The sequence below is a fragment of the Plectropomus leopardus genome, chromosome 19, assembly GCF_008729295.1.
Source record: "Plectropomus leopardus isolate mb chromosome 19, YSFRI_Pleo_2.0, whole genome shotgun sequence".
NCBI lineage: Eukaryota > Metazoa > Chordata > Actinopteri > Perciformes > Serranidae > Plectropomus > Plectropomus leopardus.
In genome coordinates this window covers 16,943,616-16,962,578 of record NC_056481.1, presented here as the reverse complement: position 1 = coordinate 16,962,578, position 18,963 = coordinate 16,943,616, and the positions used below count along the sequence as shown (strand labels likewise).

General features: G+C 42.5%; 1 protein-coding gene across 1 annotated transcript; it reads right to left on the bottom strand.

The window, feature by feature from the left end:
• Positions 1-11,213: 11,213 nt before the first annotated feature.
• metrn (meteorin, glial cell differentiation regulator) lies at positions 11,214-16,456 on the bottom strand. Its single transcript, XM_042508017.1, has 4 exons — positions 16,162-16,456; positions 15,066-15,499; positions 13,621-13,680; positions 11,214-13,035 (listed from the first exon to the last, which is right to left on the bottom strand). Exons 1-4 carry the CDS (start codon positions 16,266-16,268, stop codon positions 12,722-12,724), a joined length of 915 nt encoding a protein of 304 aa, XP_042363951.1. The 5' UTR covers positions 16,269-16,456; the 3' UTR covers positions 11,214-12,721.
• Positions 16,457-18,963: the final 2,507 nt, after the last annotated feature.

Sequence of the window (18,963 nt, the reverse complement as noted above, 5' to 3'; positions counted from 1 at the left end):
AGCTTATGTCAATTTCACGAGTTCGGGAGAAGAAAGCGTGGTGACAATGAGGGGTCACCCTGGTGAGAATAATGTCATTACATGTTACCCAGACACATACACGCCCGTGAATACTTTCTCCTCAATGCCGTGCTGAGAACTGCGGCGCAAACAAGCCAGGCTTTTTCCAGATTTAGGGTTCATATTTATCACCTCAATGTTGGTGTGAATAGGCAGCTATTCCCTTTAAATCCCTTTAACAGTGAAAGGGTCTGCATTTTTTTTCTAGCGTGTTTTGGTAGCTGGGTTTCTGCCACAGTGCCATGTCTGGCATAACTTTAGAATTGGAAAATCCTTTTTAGAAAATGTACTTTCAGAAATGGAGGTGTTTGGTTTAAAAATGTTGGTAAGATTTATGTTGAAAAAAAAAACAAATTTGAAGCTAATATACTTTAGGGAATGATGGGAAAAATAGACGAGATAGACAGAGTCATACGATGTCACCCCAATCCCCTTTTCAGGGGGCATGCCAGCCGTGGGAGGGAGGGAGCAGGGGTGTGAAAGTTTGAGAGGAATGGGAAGTGGGATTTTGTTAGTAATGTATTACACTCCCAGGGCCCTGGGAAAGGGGGTGGTGGGGGACAGGGGGTGTTCAACTTGGGCCTGTGCCAACATAGTCACTGTGCCAAAGCACTGGGTGCTGGGGACCACTCCTCTCACCGGCAGATCTGTGGGAAAATCAAAACCAGGTTGTTCCTTGCTGCTTCGTCAACAAAGACGGACAGACGATGCGCCTCCAGAGGCCTCTACAAATTGTGCAAATAAGTTTACTTTGGGTAAACAAAAAAGGAAAAGTAAGCAGTGAAAATTGTAACATTACAAGTTTACAGAGAAGACGTTGAAGTCCGGTGCACCACAGCTGGTCCCCGAGGCAAAGTGCCAAGTTTTCTTCCCAACTTGAGGCATTTTGGAAAACTTAACTTGTTGGACTGTGAACAGCTTTTATGAAGCACCGTATGTGGTCACTATTATGATGCAAATAATATATCATAATAATATCATAATAACCATTAGATTAGATTCAACTGGTCTCAAAACTGTTGCAACCAAAAACAACTTAAATTTAAAAATGACTTGACTTGTTAATGCTCTTGCACCTTCGCAGTGCACCCTCCATGTTTACTGTTTACCTGGTCTGTGTCTTCTTTGTTTGGTGCTGGAGAGAGCTCAGCTTTTGGTTGTTGATAATGTTCACATAATGTTTAACATTTAACTTTAGAACTTGCATGAGCCGAGACTTAAAAAAACTCTGATAATATTTAACATGGTTTTTTTTGCGTGTTTTTTTTTTTTTTTTTTTGACACTAGAAATATGTCTTTGTCCGGGAATTTGCTTCAAAAGTCATTTGGTGAAAGGCTGGCATAACTTGAACATTTAAAACAAAAGCCCTTTTTAAACAGTGATTGCACTATAGGGTCACTATAAAGTCCCTTCTTCCTGCCGCCTTTACTTTTGTACACAGAACCAAACAGCGGCGACATGATGCCACTCCAACATGTGATTTAAGACAGCATGCCGGCATCGCAGAATCAAAAGAGGCGTGATGGACATGATGTATAAATGCAACAGCATCTGCCTCTAGTGTAACATGTATTATACACGTCTGCAGTGCTTTCTATACAATAACAATGGCACACCATGACAAAACCAGTTCTTCAGCGTCTCTGTTATATGGGGGTTGATCTCATCAACTGCTCAGAGGGTAAGGAGTAAGGGGTATTGATTTATTTTTAGGTAGCTCACACACCTCTTTTCGGCACTTTTACTACCTCCCATGGCAGCTTAAAGGCAAGACAACTCTCTTCACTCATTCTGTGGTTGTACCTTCTATACAGAATGGCAAGGCAGCATAACAGCGCAATATTCCTACCTTAAATAGGCAGAATATAAAGGGCTAATGACTTGCTTCTGATTAAGAGTAAAAACTCTATCAGAGGGTATTACAGAGCTGCGAAGAAAATGCTACCTTTTATTTATAAATGTCAGTAAGCATATGAAACTGCTGTTTTAGACAGAAGCTTTAGTCAAATCATATAACAGTTGTGACTGGTTTTAGCAAATACTCATAGAGCATTAGCATTCTGGTTTATGTGCAGACCCTGACCTAATCAGCATTTCAAATACAAATAAATATTTGACACGTATTCACTTTCTCTACTCTCTTCTGTTTTGTTGATGATGCCTTGGGCCCAGATTTTGTTTTGAGAGCAGCACAGTGGGAAAGAGGTTGCATGAATGTGTCGTTCTGAGGATGGGAAGCAGGGTGGAGCGATGCAGAGGAAGTACCTCACATGGCCTGCGATGGGCCGCTCGTCAAGAGGCCCTTTGTTTTAGGAGGTTAATGCCTAATTGATACAGGCTTAATGAGAGCGGGCTGTGTGTGCAGAGTGTGTGTGAGCCGGGGGGCTGGACGGCCCTGCCATAATTGGAACGGACAAGCCTTGTGTGGAGGAGCGCACAGGGAAAGGATTTATGGGAACGCAAGGAAAGTAGAGGCAGAGTGGGAATGAGGAAGAAAAGGTGACAATGAGTAAGAGGAATGTGGAGGCAGTGGGAGAGGAATCTGGTGTGATAGTGAGAGTATTGCGAGATCATGAGAAAGAAATGTAGTGACAATGGAAAAGTGAGCACGAAACCTCATCCAGGATGTTCCCATGGATGTCCAGTTATTGCTCATTCATGTTTTATGGGTTATTTCTTTCATTCTCCCATGGCACCGATGTGAATTATGATTGTTTTTTTAGGTTGCCGCAGATAATGTACCAAAGATAGGATCAGTTAAATACAGTTTTTATGTTGGATATTAAACAGCTTATGCAACATAAACTCTGTAACTGTCTGTTTTCTGAGACACCTGTCTTTTCTTTTCTGATGAGCTGTCTTTTCGCCCCCTCTTTCAGTCTGACAGTCTCAGACTATTCATTTTAAGAGACCCCAGCCTTCCCCCCCCCCCACAAGATTTTAGTATGAAGGCTAGTGAGGAGTTATTAAGGGGGAGGGAAGGGGCAGGAGAGGGGAGCACAGAAGAACCGTGCACTTCAGAAAACCTTGAAGAATCAGGACTGAAAGCTATGGAGAAGGGTGGCGAAGAAAGAGGGTGAAAAAAAGAATGAAAAGAAGAAAAAATAAAGGGGATTAGCGTGCATAATTATAAAGATGAGAGGGAAAACAATAGAAAATTGATTTTTTAAGTGAGTGAGCTGCAAAGAGACAAATTGCAAGGTATAAAATGTTAAGGAAAGACAGAATATAGGATGAGAAAAGGGAGGAGGAAGAGTTACAGTAAGGGTGAGAAAGACAGGGGAGGGAGGCCGCTTGATGAACAAGAGCGAGTGAGAATGAGGCTGAGTGTCGGTGAGGGAAGGAGAGAGGGACAGACCCTCTGTTTTCCCACACTCGGCTGGTTCCCACAGCGGACCTGGCTAATCCCTGTCTTAATTGGGGGAGAATTCCAGCGCACATGTTCCCCTGGAATGAGCGTAGAGCGAAGGGAGAGGAAGGCTCGGGAGCTTCTGACACATCAGACAGGCCACGGCGGCTGGGCTGATGCACAATGTGTGAGTGCACTTTGTTGGAATATAAACATACCGCCCGACTGTCAGCACGTCTGGTGCATAAATGGCTTCACAAGTTTCTCTGTTTCTTTTTCTTTTCACTCGATCCAACATGAAAAGTGCTTTTAGCAGCCACTTAACATTGCTTCGTCACATTGCGCCACGCGGAAAGCATGTAGCCTAAAAGTTTAATTTCATGAATGTTAAAAGGAAAAACAACCTAAAACACTCTCACACTGTTAAAGGGTCAGTTCACCTGTTTCACCCTCGTGCAGGGTGCAGGGGTTTCAAACATATGGCCCACGGGCCAGAACTGGCCTGCCAAAGCTGCCTGATCGATTTTAACTCTGATAAATGAAACAGTAAATACCACTAAATTGTGAGGAAAATGTCTTTTTTCTTTGATTTTTTGGGGGTTGCTGGTAATAAAAATAAGATAATTCCTGGCATTGGTGCATTTCAGTTGGGAGCATCTCTCACTATATACAGACACAAAAATCAAGCATTTTGATTGCGTAAAATTTAGAAATATTCCCAAGTAAAATTGCCATATTCATATTTTGAAATTACTTCAAATCTAAAAATTAAGGCACTATAAAAAAAAAAAACCATTGCTCTGTAATTCCTGCAAATATGAAATATTTGAGTTCAGGACATCTCAAACTATACCTACACTGAAAATCAAGCATTTTCACTGTGTCCAAGTTTGTTAAATCTGATGGTTTTACTGGTCCGGACTGCTTGACATCAAATTGGGCTGTATGTAGCCCCAGATCTAAAATAATCTTGAAACCCCTGCTATAGTGCTATCCAGCTATAAACAGTTTCAGTTTCATGCCAAGATTTCTGGTGATTTCTGGTACAAAAATTGCTGATGGCGAAATATGCAAGGAGATACTAGTAACATAACACAACCACAGTGAGTGGCAGTTTCGTTCCTGCCTACCTCTTTCCGTGATAAACAATTTGAACAATAGACACAGTGCAAAATGTCTCTGGGGAGGTAACCCAAGACGACTTCTCTGAGGAGAACGATAACAGGCAAAAAAATGGGGTGCAGGAGGGGAGGCAGTTTTGCAGGATTAGATGGGAGAGACACAGAGGTGGGTGGCAGGTTGCGAGAAAAGAACCGAACTGATCTGTCAGGGAGGTTTCTCCCCTTTGTGTAGAGACAATCAGACAGGTTTTGTGAGAAAAGTATAATCCTTGTGGTTAATTGGCAGGGTTGGAGAGCCCCTCCATATACAGGTGTGCTTCCTTGTAGTGAGTACACTCTGTTGTAGGTTTAGTGTCCAGAAGGCTTCAGGGAGACGCTGTAGAGCTCTCCTTCCTCTTAACATCCATAGCTCTAGTTAACAAGCAACCCGCCCAATATTAGCAGTTTGAACAGTTCCAGCGACTCTGGTAATTTTATCCTCTTCGTGTGTAATTATTTCCTTTCATTCATTTTTACCTGCTATTTTCTATCCCAGTGTAACTTATCTTGCTTTATTGTGATTATTTTTTCTTATTTTATAGTAGCTGCTATTTAATATTTGCTATTATCTTTATCTTGATCTTTATAGTATGAGTTCTCTTTGTGGATGAGGTTTTTAGCACAAGATGAGCTGCAGGGAAATGCAAGGTAACCTTAGGACACGTTCATCTTTTAGAAAGGTTGTTTGCGAATATTTCAGTTTTAGCCTTGCTAGCAGTGTGTGGTCGCTATGTCGGTCTTTTCACCACTTGATGAGCTTAATTTTGCATTGGTGTTTATGGTCCCCAGAGGACAAATCCCATTGACTTAGGTTATCTCCTGACTTTTACCCCAGCACCACCAGAAGGTTCACATAGCTTGTTGTTTTTGCAACTATTGGAGAAATTACAGTACCAATTGCTCCAAGCATTCATGTCCCCCTTAGGATAAATTGTAATGACTTTGGTGATCTGTGTTTAAAATTAATATTTGTCCGATACTTTCATTTATCATCAAATACCTGCAAAACTAATGACATCATCATCAGGCACTTCTCTCTTGCTGCTGTGCAGTGTTTTTCTGGCAGTTTTAAGGTGTGCATGAAAATTAAAATATTTTCAACTCTTCTGTTCAAGGCGAAGAGTCACACTGCTTGTCAGTGATACTTTTGGCCACACACCAGAGGCGCTTCCAGCTGTTTTTCCAGATATGCCTCCACGGTGTTTTTGGAGTTTTGTCTGGTGCGATGTGTCTCGATTTGATCTTATTATCTGAGAGTTTGTGAACGGATGTTTGATATAGTTTTGCTGGTGTTAAACAGGGTCCCTATTTACTTCAATTCATGAAGAATGTTAGCTTTTTTGGATTCTTCCTTATGCATGGAGGCATGTGAGAAAAACAGTTTTCTTCATGAATTCAGGTACCGTGGTGAAGAATTGATATACAAATGGTCATTTTGGTTTGGCTCTACGAGCCAAAATGCTTAAGTAATAACACACTCATTCATTTTACGTGTCTTAAAAAAGGCAATTGCTAACAAGTGGCTAAATGAGACGACAAAATGTCATCATACTGAAAATGGCGTTAGAGCCGAGTTGTGGTGGTGACTTTTAAAAGTATGTTACCATACTATAGTTTGTTTATAACATTACCTTAGCTTACTACTGGTGAAAAGTTTTGTTTATCTGTGAAGATCATCTAGCTGAACAAAACATGTCAATGTTATAAACTTAAACTTTGCCACTGAGCTTATTTTCTGCATAGTCCAAAATCCAATAGAAAAATTAAATTGTCCTTTTTTTGAGGGAACCAGGGTGATGTTAACTTCGGAATTGGCTTATAAAAAATGTCATGCCTGCAGCACTCTACTGACAAATGTCAGCATGCTAACATCCTAAACTTTGATGATTAACATGATAAACATACCTTTTAAACATCAGCATCTGTCCTTCCATCCATCCGTCTTTTTTCTACCACGTGAGCCTGTTTCCTCTCATCCTGCCACAGTGAATGTGTCTAAGTAGCTTTATTAGAGTATGATGTCAGTGTTTGGAGGTTTTTGTGGTTGTACCCCCTGCAGGCGGTGTCAGCCCCCAGGACACGGTGAGGAGATGGCAGCTGTGTTCAGTTCAAACGGAGGGGTAGCGAGCGGGCCTTCCTTGGAGGGGGTTGCAATTCATTCCTTGTGCCTTTCCTTACAATACTTTTTTTTGGCGGGAAAGCACTAAAGACGCTTGTTTGACCCACCGTGTGTTTCTTTGCGGGACCCCCTCCCTGAGAAATGTGTCTCCCGCCTCCACACTCATACACCATGTCCACCCTGTCTTGATTGATTTTCAGTGCGCATTTTGGAAGGGATTACAGCCATCTGCAGGCTCTTGAGGAACAAAGGGGGCTCCTCGCTCTCCTCCCTTCAGTACTTCAGAGGGATAACATGGCCAGATAAACATGCTCTTGCATCGCTCTGCACTTGTTCCCTATTCTGCCTTGACCCCTCAACCCACCCGAACTGCCCACTCAACTTTAAAGCTGACCATGTTATTCTCTCTTGCCTTCACCATGCCCTGTGAATGGAGGCTGCTCGTCAGTCTTTGCAAATTGCTCATTACAAAAAGACCAGTGAGAGTCAGTGCCTTATAAAAACTGTTCTGTCATCATGCTTATTGATTGGTTACAGCCTGCTTTTTCCTGGCCTGATAATAAGACATAGCAATTTAACACATTCCCAGACGTGAACATTCAGAGTTTCCACTGGGGAATCATCGCTCCCAGCTGTGCGAGGATGTTATGGGAACCAAGAAATTGTCAGCTGGGAATCTGGGATGCCAAAGTGTGGTCATGGACTTGGGGCTCACTGTCAGCTGGTGCTAAGCTGATGGAGAGGCAAAAGGATGCACAGCCGCTGAGTCACGGGAAGAGGTTGACGCACCACTCAGTCTGATGTTTGGTTGTGGTGGGTTAGATTACCAGTATGGTGATATTGTTTGTTTATGTGGAAAATATGGTCTGATGGGCCTGATTAGATCCACAGCTGTTTGTTCATCATTTCTTACTTATCTAGTTGACGCTGTGTATCAAGTGTGTGGCAACCACTGTTTTGGATCCACAACAACAGCTGTGTGGGCAAAGCTGTTGGAAAGATTAGATGACGAAGCTATGAAAAGACATTTCCAGTAGAGAGAGATCCAGGTGAAAAATCAGCGTGAGAAGCTCTGTTATGTACTGACGGTGTTTCCCACAGAGTTAGGGTGCGACAAAAGCAAGCTTTCTTTTTTTTCTTTCTTATAAATGTTTGTGTCCCTTTGCACAATTTGGTGTCTCCTCTCTAGATTCAGAGGTTTTTGTGAGCGCAGGCCGAGCTCTCCATGAGTTCTTTTTTTCCTCAGCAGCAGTTTGTAACCTGTGGGGTGGATAATTGATCTGTTGATTTATTCATGGCTGATCTGATCTTATCAGATCAGAGCAATAGATAAGAGCAGCACCTACTTCCAGTGAATGCAAACCTTCAGACCCAGCAGAATGAATGCTCAAATTTCATTTTCAATGCAACGTTCTATTGCTAAGTGTCGTCAATGAATAAATGAATGGTATATATATTTCAATAGCCCTCGTAATGAACATTCTAGCTCTAAAATTAGAAAATCTTTTTGTGGGGAGACATATTTTAGTTGTGGGGGGCCACCACAGATTAAATGTGTGGGAAACCCTGAACCCGGAAATCTGTTGTACTTCAGCACCTCAGGTTCCCTCATCTTAAAGCCAAGGGGTTTTTGACTGGGTTTTTGGTTAGAAGCCTTCAACAAAGTCTATGCTTAATACAAACTTAAGAGGCTTTAATGTTTTATTCTACAACGTACAATTTGTCAGTAAATACCCCACCTGCAAACTCTGACGCTTTTATGTGTCTCAAAAAAATGGTTGCTAGCGGAAAGATGAGACGTCAGAATATCATCAAACCAAAGTGCGCTGAGCACAGCTTTACAGCCTCATAGCGGTGGCAGCATGACTGTAGTGCAGTTCATTTTAGCCTAGAAATAGCATTTCCCATCTGGCGAATGCATCAAGCATCAAAAATCCTGAAAGTGGTCTTCATTTCAAGATTATCTGGCTTAACAAAAAGTGCAAGTATCATAAACATTTGTTTATCATCATCTTGCAGTGATCCAAAATCCAATAAAAAAAATTTCAATTGGCTTTTTGACAAGTGAACCAGGGCGACGTTAGCTTTCAGGTTGGCCTACAGAAAAATTTTATTCCCCAGGGCACTCTTTTAGACATTATTGCAAGTCTGATATCTTTGAGTATCAGGAATTTGCAGGTCTGATTTGTGGACCCTCACATAGCTGGATAGCAGGGAGAGTTTCTGCTGCAAACACACGACCTGTGCGCTGGGTGGGGTGTTGTTGTGCTAGACTACGAGGGAGTGTCCAGCAGCACTTTGCCCCCTGCCTGTGCTCTCATCTCTGGAGCTTTGTCTCTGGCCACTTCCCTAAAACTCCCCCAGGGGCTGACGGAAGTCCACACCCGAACAGTCTCTCTCCCATCGCTTTGGATTCCCCTGTCCTGACTGTTTCCCGCCTCGGCGTGTCCGTACCTCACCTCAAAAACACAACAGGACAGAATAAAGGGGGGAGGGAGGTTTATTGTGTGTCTGCAGCAATGTACAAAACAAATGAAAATCCATCAGCATCAAAGGAGTGTGTGCAATAGAATTCTGTGATGTGTTACAGAAGTTAACGCAAATATATTTCCAGGGTCTTCAGCAAAAAACAAAAGTATAGACAGCTTTGTGCATGTGTGTACATTAATACCGAGTTGCAATAGCTTTTATTTAGCAAGTATTAAACTAGGCTGTGCCAGTGTGTCTTTGTGGCTACACTGACATTATTATGGCAGTTTTAGGGGTTCAAATTGGGGTCACAAAGAAGTGACAACAATGCAGGAAGTCGTGCTTTGTCAAAATGTCACATGATGTATTAGCTTTTGGACTATAATTTGAGCACTCTTTGTTTTGGCTTATCAGCCCTGCAGCAGTAACCTCACTTGTACTTGCAGGGGAGGGGGCAGAGGTGTGTGTGTGTGTGTGTTTGCAGGGCTGAGCAGCTCGGGGGCCCCAGCTACGGGATGTTTTAAAGGAGCACTGAGGCAGTAAATAGCTGGGGAGGCTGGAGGTTCTCTAACACGAACTACTGATGCAGTGGCAAACCAGTGTCAGGGTTTCTATGGGAGATAGTTCACCAGACATGGAAGGCATGTCGAGCTTTTGTGATTTTTTTTTCTCCATTTAACCAAAACACCATGTAAATTCCCCAGCTGCTCTTTTTCAAGCAGATTTACTGCGTGCAGTAAATCTGAGATTTCACTGAGGTGTGTGCATGTACACTTTTTATGCAGAATTTTGCAGGGAGGAGAAACAGGTGGTGAATTTATCATAGTGGTTCAGTAGTATGGTTGTGTCGGTATTATCTACCGTACGACTCCTCATTTGTTAGAGCAGAGAAATGTGTTACAGATATGGTCCGTGGTGCTGTGGATAAAATCCTCTAATAGTCGTAAAAGGAATTGAATTACTGATTCTAAAAATAAGACCATAAAGTGTTATCACGATGCCTTACACTGATCTCTCAAAGTCTTAAAAATGCTCAGGGAAGTAGGATTTTTTGATGTTGCATCGAAAAAAATAGCGTTATAAAAATATTTTTTTTCTTACATAATTTACCAAATGTCTCTTGCTCTGACATCATGCAGATCAGAATAGTTGAACCAACAACATTCATATTTTAGATCCACTGTACCCCAAATTTAATGAAAGTTAACTGTATGGCTGAAATAGGTACAAGGCAATGCAAAATCTGCTTTCACCTAGCTTTTCAAACTTGGCACGATGGGAATCAGGGCAGTGGAATCCCACATGAAGAGTGAGAAACACAAATTTGGTGACATTTTGGCAAACCTGTCCCAAACCCTAAGTAACTGATGTCAGTTCAAACTTTTTCCTCAATTTCGGTAATTGTAAATTAGTCTTACATTTTCATTCCAAGATGCATTAAAAAAAATCTTAAGTCTAACTTGCCCTAAGCTGCACAAACCCTGGATAAAGTCTTAGTTGAGGTAGGAACCAAATTTATTTTCAGGCTGAAGGCGCATGCCTTACGTGCAGTGGAAAAGAGATTTGGTTTGATTGTGTACACGCGATCAGGATAAAGTGAGCGACTGTGTGGCACCTCAGTTCAGCAGTGTCTGCCACGCCGCTCCCTTAATGGCAATTTATTGCTTCCTGAATACTGAAAACGGGAGGCTGAGGACAACAGAATTCCAAATGCTACCTCCTTCCCCGTCCAAACGCCCTCAGGGTCCCGAACACTCCTTAAATCTCTCCGCCTTTTAGGCCTCTCGCTCTCTCAGGCATGCCGTTTGTTCGGAGCTTTCAGGGATCTGATTCATGGGTACTTGAAGTGACTTATGTCTGAGAAAAGTTTACTATGCTAGAAACCTTTGGACCCAAACACTATGGTGTAGGTTAAACTGGATGTGTTAGGTGAGAGTGCTGATAAATAAGTGATCCAGCTGCATTTTTGTGGAGAACGAAGTGACCACAGTGAGTTCAAAGTGAGTATGAGAAAGGCTCCAAAAAGAAAACAAATGCACAAGTGTTTTCTCACAGTATACTTTAATAACACAGACAAACACAAAAATAATCCACAATACTGAGACAATGTTGTTTTTTCCACAGACTCGTTTTCATGCTGTTGATTCTAGAATTTCTTATAAACATATTTACATTCACATTGCTATTAACATAAATTCACATAGAAAATAAACAGCAAAAAATGGCAGTGTACGCATTTGAGACATACCGCTTAAGCACATTGTGGTAATTTGGTATGAATCCCTCCCCATGTTGATATAGTGCACATTAGATATGAACTCAGAATTTTATACATTAAATGCATATTTTTGTGTTTCTCTTAAGCTAGCCTTGTCCAGTGTAATAACTATTTTTTCCACCAAAAGCCCGTTTGAGGATTTTTTTTCATCCATATCGGTGCATCTCCATAATTGAATAACACTGGACTTCGGTTGTGAACGGCTGTTGTCATCAGTTTTATGAACCAATTACATACAGGTGAATATCTTTTGTGATAATGTGTGAATGGCATAACAACAACAAAACTTAAAACTGCTTTGGCAACACTGATGCAATTCCACTCCAGCATATTTTTAAGAAAATAACAATTTTATATTTCAAATGCAGTCCTATTAGTTCAATTTTGCAGAAGTATTGCGTAACTATTGAAACGTACTGTAATACAGGCCTCCTAAAAGCCTGCATCTCCTTACAGAAAAAAAATCTCAGAGTTGGCTAGCATATGAAAGTGCTCTCAGCACTAGTTTGAGCTGTAAAAGCTGCCCAGGTAGCCTTAGCTTTGTCTCATTACTGTATGTGCTCACATCTGTACATATATTAAAATTCTCAGTCTCTCCACTATGCTACATATAGTTGCTTTTTATTTGGTTTTCAGTGCTTGCAGCATCACACTTTCCAGATCATTCCCTTTTCTTTTATCAGTGCAAATATATATTTTTTAACATTTCATTTTATGAGGACTGTTTTTTGTAATAATCTCCTTAATAATACTGAGGATGACCCCAGTACAGGGGTATCCATAAAAACATCACTTTCCCATGGCCTGAACAAATGGTGCCTTAAGTGTGTGTCCTCACTGGGACACCAACTAATAGGCAGTAAGCTTTCTATAGAACTTTGAGTAAATTTTCCTGAGTTTCACAGCAATGACTCTCAGTAGGCCTGAATTAATGGCTTGACTTAATTTATCTCGAATAGAAAGCTTTTCAATAGATTTCCTCCTACCCTGCATAATGGCATCACTGTGTGTTTAAACCGTCCGATGCCAAATGCTAATAATCTTCATTTCAACCACATCTCTCATGCACCAGGTTCCTTCTGACCCGGTGACTGCATATTGCACTGAAATGGTGTTGGGAAAAGTCCATTTCACTCCTCAGACCTTTGGGAAGACGTCAGTGGCGCCATGGCTGCATCGGCCAACAGTTGGCTTCTTCCAAAACGCGGAATAGGGCTGAGTTTGGCCTGGCTTTTGGTGCGGCCTCAACTATGAGTGATAGACAAGCAGCTGCAGAGTTTTTCGCTCAGTCTACAGGAAGTTCACAGGGTATCTGCTGGGCTGCTTTAGCTATCGTATAAGCCCGCTGGAAGTCCTTGTAGCGGGGAGCGCAGCCCAACCAGGCCTCCCCGAAGTGGACCCGACCGGTGAAGAGAAAGCTTCCTGGCCCCGGTTTAACACCACATTGCAGTAAAGTTCTGATCTCACCCCGGCTGCTCAGACGACTGTTGCCGGTGAACAGGGCATACTTCTGGCGAAACACCCGGGTGGCGCTGACTTTGATCACCGCTGCTCGAAGGTTGTCATCTTCCACCACTGATCGGATGTTACCTCGTACGACTGTGGATAAATAGGATATTTAGGTTAATTTCAATATAGTTTTACAATGCAGAACTTTATTTTTGTTTAACTTTCTGCATGTCATATTGTCCAATTTTGGGCTAGAGGAGTGATTCTTTGTTGAGCCACCAACTGATGGTAAAAGCCGTATGAACGGCTGCACTAATCCTAACTTTTGTTGCCAGTTGAACTTCTCCTCAGTGCCATTACAGCTCAATCAGACGCCTGCAGATTAGTCTGCTACTCCTTCTCTTGTGGGCCAATGTCAGGATTAGTCCACTACAGTGCCTCCAGTAGGGGTTCCTGTCTGTTGGGGGTTGCAGAGAGCTGCTGTTTCACCTTTAACCTTTGCACTTTTGAGAGGAGAGGATTTGGAGGCACCAGGGTGCTCTGCCTTTTAAACCGATTGGACACATTTGACAAGAAATCATTATGTTGAACGGCTTTGCTGCCGGGACTTTTTGGTGGTCTGGTTTAATTTGTTAATCTTGGCTGAACTAGAGGGGCGGATTTCTGTGTGACTAAGACATTTCATTCCAGGTTTTTGGGCTTTATGTTAGGAACTTGTGATATGAGGTATCTCACCAAAGTCACTGGTGCAAACAGCCATCAGGATCTCCGTGTTGTTGCAGGGTCTGCAGGCCTCTGGAGGGACAACAAGAGAAGGAAAAACAGTCAGTTGGTGACCTCAAATAACACCCTAAACTGCTTGAAAACACCTATATGCTAATACTCAATACTGGGCCTCTGGAAATCAAAGAGCGCATTTCCAGATCACATGCACAGGAATGTGAGATGTGAATCAAAACTCTGTGCAAAGACGAGCAACAAAGGAGAGACCAACCACTGCGTTATAACAGACAGCTGCTACTTTTACAGTTGGCAGAGGAGGACCAGTGGAGCTTTAAGGTGCTTCCACCCCAGACGATTTAAAGGCCAGATGAAACTTCCCCTCCTTAAAGCCTTTCAGGGTGTCTACAGTCACACCTCATCAAAGCCTGCTAGACAGGGGCCAAGGAGAGGGAGTGGGGGAGGACTTCAAAGATTTTTTTTTTAAAGGCGCAAAATCCCACTTCCCACAAAACACTCTCCTTTCTTTCAATCAAGGCTTGACAACTTATCTTAAAAACAAAAAATACTAAATACTAAAATCCCTAACAGGATTTGTTAAAAAAAATTCCAACCAGCAAAGCTCTGCCTGTCTGCATTGACTGAACTGTGGGTAAAAAAACAAAAACGTCCTGGCATTTTTTAAAGTCCTCCTTGTGGTTCTTTGGAGGCCCCTTGCCCACCCCACACATATTCGTCCTTAGTGAAAACCTCTTGATAAATGAGATTCCTTCCTCTCTAGTCCACAGCAAACCCCCTTCCAAGCCGAATCACTGTGTGTGTGTATGTGAGTGTGTGTGGGAGAGGGAGAGAGATGTAGAGGGGGGGAGTATACTCCTACAGACAAGTCTCCCCACAGAGAGGCAGCTCAACAAAAGAGGGGAGCATCTCAGCTGGGCAGAGGCCTCCCTGTCGCCTAGGCGACGGCAGTAATCCCAGAATACTCATGCAGCACCCATTCAAAGGGCTCTGGACTCTGGAGAAAGCCCCACATACTGTGCTTTTGTCCCCCCTCCTCCCAACTCCACAGCTCCCCTTCTCCTACTCCAAACCAGCACGCCTCTGGGGAAAGTTTGGCCACTTCCTCCTCTCTGCACTCTGTGGAAAGTCCAACCAGCCCACAGAGGCCTGTTATGAATTATGAATCATCTGCAGGGAGGATTTCATAGTGTACAATATCAGCACTGGTGGGTTAAAACGTTGCATCCCCCCAAAGTTTCCAGGAAGGAAGAAAAAGAAGTTGGACCACAGTTTAACTAGTTTACAAGAGTTTTGTTTCTGATTTTAAGGAGTTGCATGGAGGTCTCATTACTAATTGACCAAAATTGGCAAATGTAACTACAAACACTTCATTCTGTCTCCTTATTTGAGTTCAACTTGTCACACTTTAACAACATGGCTGACTCATGCCTCTGACTCACCTTCACTGCTGATGGGGTTGGAGTCCAGCGACAGGCGAGCAGTCCAGTCCCCTCTCAGCTCATAACGGAAGGAGGCGATCCTCCTACTGATGTCCTGATGAGGTGTAGCTTGCAGGAACAGGGCCACCCTCTGTCCAGGCAGGCGGCTGAAGCAACGAACCCTCGGTGGGGGAGAAGACTCCAGGCGGTCCCCTACTAGGAGCTCCAGGACCCCGTCTCTCTCCAGGTACAGCTGGGCTCCGTGGAACTGCTCTGAGGGCTTGACGCAGGCTGTGATGAGGCCCGAGCTGCTGCCACCCGGCCCCACCGCCACAGAGGGCAGACGGGGTGAGAGGGTGAGGCGCAGGGCCCCTTTGGGATACAGCCAGTCCAGTGTGCCCTCAGAGCAGTGGAGGGAGATCTGCTCCACGCTGCCCTGCTGCTGGGACAAACCACTGTGTGGAGGGAAATACAGAGGGAGGAAAGGTTATATAAAGGTTTATAAATCAATTTTCCAGGCAAGAGTTTGCTCAAAATCTGATTCCCTGACATTGAAATCATCAGTTTCCTGAAATAACTGCACTGAAGGTGGACTGCTCTGGTTTAAATGTGAGCAAACAGGCAACTTAAACCACACTTTCCATAAGGAAAGAGTAGAAACTTGAATTTAGAAGTTAAGCAGAACTTCAGTAGATCAGGGGACACACTCAAAAAAGGCGCCATCTACTGGCAGTCTGTGGAAACAATCTCAGCATTTTACGGGCCACATTAAAAAAAAAACAACAAAAACTTAAAGTTCTCTGCAGGTATTTCCACAATATATCTATAAACAAACTGCCCTTCAGAAACTGCATGCACCACATGTTTTTTTCCTCCATGCATCAACATTAATCCTCCAGTCTCCTGTATGTCTGGACCCCCCATGCCTCCTGCAGACAGCCCGGAGGCGCACTCAGCGGAGCACATTTCACTGATGGCAAGTTTCAACATGTTGCATTTAAACAAACATTGTTCTTTACCAGCGAGACACCTGTAGCATCTCTGAGCGACAAGTTTGCGCCATCTTTTCATTCATCCGAATGCAGAAATTATACACATAATGTCTGAAAATACTTGCCTGCCTCTCCAGCTGCACTGGTCTTCAGAATAGCTTGAAAAAGCCGCATCGAAAATGACAAAAAGTAAAATCCAAATTGCGTTAATCCAAACCCCAGAGGCAGGCATTTTCGACTGTGGATGATGCAAAGTAAAAAAAAAAAAAAAAAAAAAAGAAAGTAAAAAGCAACCTTTTAAAAATATTATTCCTTTTCGAGTAAAACTCCACTATAAAACAAATCTGACTCTATCTCTGATAACCTCCATAGTTCCGTATCCTCTTACCCTGATGTGTAAGATAAGAGAATACCACAAAACTTTTTGCCCTCTCCTCTGCACTCTACGAGCTGCTGTGCGTCAGCGAGACGCAGAGCTCAAAGTTATGCCTCCTCAGAAAAACTTCACGGACCAATCAGGGTCCGAGAAGTGAAACTTTAAACCACTCACACAGCGGAGGGGGAGGGACGTCTGAACTGCAGAATCACTATCAGTATGCAAGGGTGAACCAAGTTTCAATTCACTATTGTGCTTGACATGTCTGCATAGAAAATGCTAATTAATTTAAATACCGAGTGAATTTACTAAAACATTCATTTTATTTTGTTATTGCTGCTTTTTTCTTTTTTCTCTCCTTTTTTTTTTTTTTTTTTTTAACGTTTTCCAGTTTTTATTTATTTTAGCTTGTATTATAGGACTTGGTTAAATCTTATCTAGTTATTTTGTAAGTTGTTAATTTTTAGTTTGGTACTTTGTTCAAACTACTTTGTAACTTGAAAAGAGCTCTATGAATTGATCATTATGCTTATTTAAATAGCATCACCAGATATGTTTTCAGACACGCAGATGCATCAAATTAGTTTGTACCTGGTATGCTTTTTCCACAAATTAAAATAAGTAATTAACATTTCTTAAAATGACATCTGCTCTTTCTCCATCAGTAACCCCCCCCCAGATTTTACGAATGCACAAATATTTTTACCTACTGGACACAAAATGTGTCTATTTCATAATAAGCGTCTTTCTCTGTCTGTGCACTAGCTTTAAGTTTTCACATCATATTTAGTGTAAAGACTGTGACACACAAAGCCAGTTGTCCTTTTGCCCAAGTTGGGCCGATGGCGAGCGTCCATGGCCCTCATCGCCACATCGTGCCCCACACCGTTGGCTGTTGTCGACTTTGTTTTGGCTGATTCAGCATGTTGAATCAGCAGCAGCAGCAGCGCCGATCAGTCAATGAAATCACTCTGATTGGCTGGTCAGCTGACCACACGAGAAGAGAAATGGTTGTGAAAAATGTAAACAAAGGGCTAAAGTTTTCTTCTGCCATTGAGCTCTTTAGTGAAACGTTTCCTGATGGTTTGTGTTGTTGTTCTCTGGAGCACAGTGTGCTATGTTCTTTAAAAATTGGGTTGTGTTGTTCATGTGCTAACTGGCTAACAAGCATCATGGTGGTATTCAGGTTTCCCTTTTTGAATTCTGAACAGAGACGACCACTGTCTGCTGGTATGGAGGGGTATTTCCTCTCACACAGGCGCACTGGTTGGCTGTCGGTTTGGTGTGTTCAAGTGCACCTTTTCTGGCCGAGACACAGCACGTGAGGTGACACAACAGGGGGCCCTGACACACCAAACGGATGGTTTGCTGTTGGTCAATGTCTGGCTGTCTGTGAGCGCCTTTTGCTATAATTTTTACGGTGTGTCCGATACCGTTGACATTAGTTGGCCCTTGCTGGCTCTTGTCACCTGTTTTTTTTTTTGCCAATTCAGTGTGTTGATTGTGCAAAGGTGAAGCCTGCGGACGAGTGAAATCACTCTGATTGGCATTTCAGCTCAGGAAACAAGAGGAGAAACAATTGAAAAAACTTTAAAATAGGTATGATATTTTTAGCTATTGAGCTCTTTAGCAGAAATAGTTTGAAATTGTTTGTGTTATTGTTTGCTTGTATGATAAATCTCTAATGTGCTTGCATTTCTTGCATGACTTGGCTGTTTGTTCGGGAGAGACACAAACAACATGAGGCGACACTGTAGACGGCCTTCATCACCACTAGTAGCTTATTGGACCATAAGTGGCCTTTAATCTTGTAGTTATGTCACAAGGACCTCAACAACAATAAGCAAAACACATTTTTGAGTGGTACAGGACTTTAAAAACACCACAAAATTACTTTTGTTGCTGAAAAATTTTGGTTTTTAAAATATTCTATAACTTTTCGTTCACTCATGGTCGTTAGAGAAATACAAAGAAAAGCTTTGTCGTAATTATAAGTAATTGCCCTTTTTAACATACCAAATCCACTGAAGGTATAATAAATCTGTTTTTGGATTACTTTAATGTTCCAACATTTTATTGTTTAACAATACTAGCCATTTCAAAGGCTTCTGAAATGTTCATGAGACCGAATCAAATTAAAAGGAAGAGACATAAAGCACTGGTCACAGTTCAGTGAGGCTAACCCGATTTTCAGACAAGCCATATATATGATGATGATGATGATGATGATGATGGAGATTTTGCCTCCTCTGGTTGTCGTGCCCTCTGCCCTTTACCCTGCTGGGCTTCTCTTTCATGTTGTGGTATTTATAACCAAATCAAATATTCTTTTGTGCTCACACTGACATCAGTCTCCCGAGCCAGTGACTTTCTGTGTACGTGTGTGTGTGTGTGTGTGTGTGTGTGTGTGTGTGTGGGTGATGAAAGTCTAGGCCCCTCCGATGGAGTTATGACAAGGCCTCAGACCAACACAATGGCACATGTGCAGAAATCCAGCCGCTTTATTGTCTGCAGCAGGACAGAGCTTTGTTTTCCGCAGCACATTTCAAAG

Excerpts from the sequence above, each read along its gene's own strand:
- metrn (XM_042508017.1), bottom strand. The coding sequence starts at position 16,268 with ATGCCTGCCTCTGGGGTTTGGATTAACGCAATTTGGATTTTACTTTTT. Across the intron at positions 13,681-15,065 it reads CAACCCCATCAGCAGTGAAG|AGGCCTGCAGACCCTGCAAC; the intron begins GTGAGTCAGAGG and ends TTGTCCCTCCAG. Across the intron at positions 13,036-13,620 it reads TGTTTGCACCAGTGACTTTG|TCGTACGAGGTAACATCCGA; the intron begins GTGAGATACCTC and ends ATTTATCCACAG.